At 44.2% G+C, this 7,153-nt stretch overlaps 1 protein-coding gene across 1 annotated transcript in view; it reads left to right on the forward strand.

Moving 5' to 3' along the window:
* Positions 1-510: 510 nt before the first annotated feature.
* The window catches only part of LOC141827228 (uncharacterized), a 7,963-nt gene continuing 1,320 nt past the window's right edge, over positions 511-7,153 (forward strand). The window contains exons 1-3 of the mRNA XM_074714463.1: positions 511-1,062; positions 1,216-1,815; positions 2,650-3,345. Coding sequence (XP_074570564.1) covers positions 511-1,062; positions 1,216-1,815; positions 2,650-3,345 — 1,848 coding nt within the window. The remainder of the gene's footprint in view (positions 1,063-1,215; positions 1,816-2,649; positions 3,346-7,153) is intronic.

Raw genomic sequence — 7,153 nt, forward strand, 5'->3', positions numbered from 1 at the left:
TTCTCGATCCCTCTCTTCCTTTCTTCCTCTGCTTTCTCAGTGATAGTATTTTGGTGTAGTCAGTTCGCCGGAAACAATCCGGTATTGTCGTTGTATCCTGGGAAATAGACGTCTGTTGTGAGGGCAAATCTGTTTTAAGGAAACTGCGTTGAACGCAGGCCTCGACCACTCATCCCACTCGGCTCGGCGATTCGGCCATTCGGCCCACTCGGCTCGGCTCGATTCGGCATTCGGTTCCCACTCGGCTCGGCTCGGCTCGGCCACTCGGCATTCGCCCACTCGACTCGGCGATTCGACATTCGGCCCACTCGGCTCTCGGCCGATTCGGCATTCGGCCATTCGGCTCGGCACTAGGCAGTTCTGCCATTCGGCTCGGCCACTCTGCTCACCACTCTGCTCGGCACTCGGCTCGGCCATTCTGCTCGGCATTCGGCAGTTGACCACTCAGCCATTCAGCTCTCTCTGGCAAAGCATTGTTAACAGTCTTAAAACAGATTCGTTTCTGTTGCAATGGCTGCGGACCAAGTTGAGATGACAGTAGCAGAGCCAACTACTCAACAGGTGCAGGTAACCACTCCTACTGTACCTACTGTACCGATTGGGTCAGTCCCAATCAATCATGCCGAGAAGCCAGAGAAATTCATGGGAATGAATTTCAAGAGGTGGCAGCAGAAAATGCTTTTCTACTTGACCACTCTTAATCTGGCTAGGTTCTTGACTGAAGAACCACCTAAGGTACCTGAGGGTACTTTAGATGCCCAAACCTTCAATGCTGTGGAGGCTTGGAAGCACTCGGAGTTTCTTTGCAGAAACTATATCCTTAACTGTTTGGCAGATGCATTATATAATGTATATTGCTCAAAGAAGTCGGCTAAGGAATTATGGGAATCCTTAGACCTGAAATACAGAACAGAGGATGCGGGGGCCAAGAAATTTGTTGTTGGCCGATTCCTGGACTTCAAAATGGTGGACTCCAAGACGGTGATCAGCCAAGTCCAGGAACTTCAAGTGATCCTGCACGAGATTCACTCAGAAGGCATGATGCTGAGTGAAACCTTCCAGGTGGCAGCAATCATAGAGAAGCTCCCTCCCGGCTGGAAGGACTTCAAGAATTATTTGAAGCACAAAAGAAAGGAGATGAATATCGAGGAGCTCATCGTCCGACTCCGGATTGAGGAAGACAACAGGAGCTCGGACAAACGATCATTCACTCAGGCAATGGTCAAAGCCAATGTTGTTGAACATGGCGAGGGCTCAAAACGGAAGAAGTCAAAGTATTCCAAGATGGAGCCTAAAGGAGGCATTATCAAAAAGAAATTCACGGGGAAATGCTTCAACTGTGACCGAATTGGTCACAAATCTTCTGAGTGCAGAAAGCCAAAGAAGAAGCATGAGGCTAATGTGAGTGAGGGGCCAGATATGGATCTCTGCGCAGTCATTTCAGAAGTGAACCTCATCGGTTCAAATCCGCGGCAGTGGTGGATTGATACAGGAGCCACCAAACATGTGTGCTGCAACAAGGAGCTTCTCCATGACTTTGAAGAAGTTAAAGATGGAGATAAACTGTATATGGGGAATTCAGCAACCTCGGAAATCAAGGGCCGTGGAAAAGTGGTGCTGAAGATGACTTCGGGCAAGGATTTAACTCTGAACAATGTGTTGTATGTTCCGGAGGTTCGAAAGAATCTAGTGTCCGGATCACTTTTAAGCAAGCATGGCTTTCGCATTGTTTTTGAGTCGGACAGGGTAGTGTTGTCCAAAAATGGAATGTTTGTAGGGAAGGGATATGAAAATGAAGGGCTTTTTAAGCTCAGTGTAATGGCCATTAGGCCTAAGATGAATAAAAATGAAAGTTCTTCCTCTTATATGCTTGAGTCATCTGTGTTGTGGCATAGTAGACTAGGTCATGTTAATTACAATTCGATACGAAGATTAATTAACATGCAAAGCATTCCGACATTCCTACTTGACCCGAAACAAAAGTGTAAGACTTGCGTTGAAGCGAAGATGACAAGGTCATCTTTTCAACATGTTGAAAGAAACACAGAACCACTCGGCTTAATCCATACAGACGTGTGCGACCTAAAAGGGGTTCCAACACGTGGTGGAAATAAATATTTTATTACTTTTATAGATGATAACACAAAATTCTGTTATGTGTATCTTCTAAAAAGTAAGGATGAGGCTATAGAGAAATTTATTCTCTATAAAACTGAGGTTGAAAATCATCTTAATAAGAAGATTAAGGTGGTTCGAAGTGATCGAGGAGGTGAATATGTTTCACCATTCGCTGAGTTTTGTGCTGAACATGGAATCAGGCACGAAACAATAGCTCCATATACTCCTCAGCAAAATGGTGTTGCTGAGAGGAAGAATCGAACTTTAAAAGAGATGATGAATGCTCTTTTATTAAGTTCTGGGCTACCAGAAAATTTATGGGGAGAGGCTGTGCTAACAGCGAATTACCTATTAAATAAGGTACCCCGGAAAAATATAGACAAGAGCCCTTATGAATTATGGAATGGTAGAAAGTCATCCTATAAATACTTGCGAGTGTGGGGGTGTCTTGCTAAGGTGTTGGTACCTAATCCAAAAAGGGTTAAAATAGGACCAAAAACTATTGACTGCATATTCCTAGGATATGCACAGAATAGTAGTGCTTACCGATTTCTAGTGTATGAATCGCTAATTCCGGAAATACATAAGAACTCGATAATTGAATCGAGAAATGTCTCATTCTTCGAAGATGTGTTTCCGTATAAGTCAAGAGAGGAAGCAAGTTCCTCAAAGAGGACCTTTGAAACACAAGAAGAAGAACATGAGGGTGAACCAGAAGAGGTAGAGCTTAGACGGAGTAAAAGAGCTCGTGTGGAAAAATCCTATGGATCGGATTTTATCACTTTTATGTTGGAAAGTGAACCACAGAATTATACAGAAGCTTTAAGATCTTCTGAAGGACCTCACTGGAAAGAAGCGATTGCATCTGAAATTACTTCTATCTTACAAAATCATACTTGGGAGCTTGTGGATCTTCCTCCTGGAAGTAAACCATTAGGCTGTAAGTGGATTTTTAAGAGGAAAAAGAAATCGGATGGCACAATAGATAGATACAAGGCTAGATTGGTAATTAAGGGTTACCGACAGCGTGAAGGCCTTGACTATTTTGATACATATGCTCCAGTATCAAGAATAACCTCTATTAGAGTGTTATTAGCAATTGTCACATTGTGGAATTTGGAAATACATCAAATGGATGTTAAGACCGCTTTTCTAAATGGTAATTTAGAAGAGGAAATCTACATGGAACAACCTGAAGGATTTTCTGCTCCAGGACAGGAAAATAAGGTATGTAGATTGGTCAAGTCACTGTATGGCTTGAAACAAGCTCCTAAGCAGTGGCATGAGAAATTCGACAACGTCATGTTGAATAGTGGATTTAGAATCAATGAGTGTGATAAATGTATCTACAGCAAAACCATTGAAGATGGTTTTGTCATCTTGTGTCTTTATGTAGATGACATACTTATCATTGGAAATAATGATAAGATAATTAAATCCACTAAGGAAATATTGAATTCAAGATTTGACATGAAAGACATGGGTCTAGCTGATGTAATTTTAGGAATTAAAATTCTTAGAACAGCTGAAGGACTTGTTCTTAGTCAGTCCCATTATGTGGATAAGATTCTTGAGAAATTCAATAAGAATGATACTGCGTTGGCACGGACTCCGATAGATATGAGTCAACATCTATCGAAAAATCGAGGAAAGAGTAGCTCTCAGATAGAGTACTCTAGAGTGATTGGAAGTCTGATGTACCTAATGAGTTGTACACGACCAGACTTAGCCTACGCAGTAAGCAAACTGAGTAGATACACGAGTAATCCCGGTGTTGAGCATTGGAAAGGAATAACAAGAATACTAAGGTATTTGCGTTACACTCGTGATTATGGGCTGCACTATACAAGATATCCATCGGTGATCGAGGGATACAGCGATGCTAATTGGATATCTGAAGTAAAAGACTCTAAGTCTACAAGTGGATATTTATTCACTTTAGGAGGTGCTGCTGTGTCATGGAAATCTTCTAAACAAACCATAATAACTAGATCCACAATGGAGTCTGAGTTCGTAGCCCTTGACAAATGTGGTGAAGAGGCTGAATGGTTACGATAATTTTTAGAAGATATTCCTAAATGGCCGAAACCTGTGCCCGCAATATGCATACATTGTGACAGTCAGTCAGCAATTGGACGGGCACAAAGCCATTTGTATAATGGAAAGTCTAGACATATGCGTCGTAGACATAACACTATTAGACAACTACTCTCAACGGGAGTTATCACTATTGACTATGTAAAGTCAAAGGATAACCTAGCGGATCCACTAACCAAAGGGTTAAATAGAGAGTTAGTCGCGAGCTCATCTCGAAGGATGGGTTTGATGCCGATAGCAAATGTTGGTGCAAAGGAAACCCAACCTATGCAGACTGGAGATCCCAAGAACTAGGTTCAAAGGGACAACCTAACTGCACTGACTAAGGAACATCACTATAGGAAGAAATGACCCAATGTAATAGTGATAGGATGGAGGATAAGCGCACAGCTTTTAATGATCCAGTAGAGTAGTGCGGAATACTCTTGAGTGATCACCTATGTGAGAAAGAAGTGGGGCCGCTTCGAAGAGATTTGGAAGGCACAAATCTTAAACCTTCTCGCAGAACCAGGCGTGTTCATGGCCAAGAACGAACACACTCATGAGAACTGAACTATATCAGGGAAAGTCCTGTATGAAATGTGTCAATGCTTATATGAATGGTCGATTGGTTCAAAGACATCGCGTCTACTAAATCAACCAATAAGCAAACATATTATCATAAGGGAAGGTTCAAAGGATAAAAACCTACCTATCCTATGCCGGACTTTACTGCTGAAAGCTATCACATACCAGTTTCCATTCATGTGGGGGATTGTTGGAAATATGAATGGAAACAATGAAATGGAAGGATGGAGAAGACCCTCATATGGAGGACTTTAGTCCCACATTGGTAGTTGAAGGGCAACTTGGTTGGTTTATATTGTATCACAAGCATTGATGTTGTGAACAAATGCAAGGGGAGAGGCTCTCTCTCACGCGTGGGTGCGCAGGGGGGGTGCAAATCCAGGGCCCGGATTGCACTGCCCGCAAGGTAACTTGTGTGCGAGCGCGACCTGCGCGCGTCGAATGTCGGACCGGTCAGGGCATAATTTGCCCAAGCAGATGAACCAACATTTTGCCATTCCTTTCAATTTTTTGTAACGTTGGCTGCAATGAAACGGACAAGAGTTATTACCTGACGTTGAAACGGCCAGAGTTAATTAGACGTTTCGAATCAAGCCATCAATTCCACCATTAATCTCCAATTAATTGGAGATATGGTGCGAGGTTATAAAAGAGGCAGCGAGGCAGCGATGGGAAAGAGAATAAGAGCATTCTCGATCCCTCTCTTCCTTTCTTCCTCTGCTTTCCCCTGTGATAGTTTTTTGGTGTAGTCAGTTCGCCGGAAACGATCTGGTATTGTCGTTGTATCCTGGGAAATAGACGTCCGTCGTGAGGGGCGAATCTGTTTTAAGGAAACTGCGTTGAACGCAGGCCTCGACCACTCATCCACTCGGCTCGGCCATTCGGCAGTTCGGCCACTCGGCTCGGCCACTCGGCAGTTCGGCCATTCGGCCATTCGGCCACTCGGCTCGGTCACTCGGCAGTTCGGCCATTCGGCCACCGGCTCGGCCACTCGGCTCGGCCATTTGGCGGTTCGGCCCACTCGGCTCGGCATTCGGCCATTCGGCGGTTCGGCCACTCGGCTCGGCCACTAGGCAGTTCGGCCATCGGCACTCGGCTCGGCCACTCTGCTCTCAGCACTCCGGCAGCTCGACCACTCGGCTCGGCCATTCTGCTCGGCATTCGACAGTTCACCACTCAGCCATTCAGCTCTCTCCGGCAAAGCGACCTTCTTGGACTTTCCTTGCATCCAGTCTCCAATCTATGAGAATTTTTCTCTACACACTTATCGCACAAGTGAGATTTCATTTCATTAGCCTTAACTTAAATATTCTTAAACATTAAAATTATATTCTTTGAGCATGATTGCATCAACAGTAAGGCTATAAAAGAATATGAGGAGCTTGTGTTCAAAATAGCAGACAACCACGACCAAAGATGCATCCAAAGTATTATGTTTTCCATTTTTCTCTAGTATCTTGTACTTAGATTGTGTTAGTGGTTTCTCCACCTCGAGCACCTTACCAAAGAAAAGAAGGATAGTGGACAAACGACTTATGCGTAGACCTTAGACGTAGCAACCTTAGGGTTGTGAACCAAATAAATAATTGTGTCTCTTTTTGTTATGATAGTATTTTTGTTAATTAATGTGTGTGTGGTCTACCCCCGTCCCAAGTATAGGTCACTCAACTCATCTCACTATCTTACCTTGTGCAGCTTTCCTCCTAGGTTCTCGTCTCTTGGATGCACTGAGCTTTTCTGGCTCACTCCCCGTGTGTCTTTCTTATTCCACCTGAGTAATCTTCTGTAGTTCCTCGTACCTTCGATGCACTGAGTTCGTCGACTTCTTTTGTTGGGTTGCAAGGGTGCAAACATAGTCTCACATCTAAAGCACATAGAAAAGATCATGGGGTTAAAAGGATGAAAAGTATCTCCATTGGTATGAGACCTTTTGGGGAGAACCCAAGAACAAAGTCATGAGGGCTTAGGCCCAAAGTGGATAATATCATGCCATTGTAGAGATATTTTGATTCCATCGGTGCTAACAAGTGGTATCAGAGTGAGACCGCTCTTCACCGGACTAATCGCCGGATGAGCCATGATCCAGATCTAACCATGTGGTTTGAACCTTAAACAAAGGAAGTGGGTGCTCCCGTGAATGAATGAAGAGGACCAGACACCAGGTGAGAAGTCCTAGTAGGTCGGGTGGACCGAGGGGCAAAAAGTCCTAGTTGCAGCTAGGTGGGAAGTCCTAGTAGGTCGGATAGACCGAGGGGCAAAAAGTCCTAGTTGCGGCTAGGTGGGAAGTCCTAGTAGGTCGGGTGGACCGAGGGGCAAAAAGTCCTGGTTGATCGAGGATTCAGACATCAAAAACGACGTTGAGGGGGGCCTG

Source organism: Curcuma longa, chromosome 1 (genome assembly GCF_044706935.1).
Source record: "Curcuma longa cultivar G26 ecotype Majalengka, Jawa Barat chromosome 1, ITB_CL_G26_1.1, whole genome shotgun sequence".
NCBI classification, from domain to species: domain Eukaryota; kingdom Viridiplantae; phylum Streptophyta; class Magnoliopsida; order Zingiberales; family Zingiberaceae; genus Curcuma; species Curcuma longa.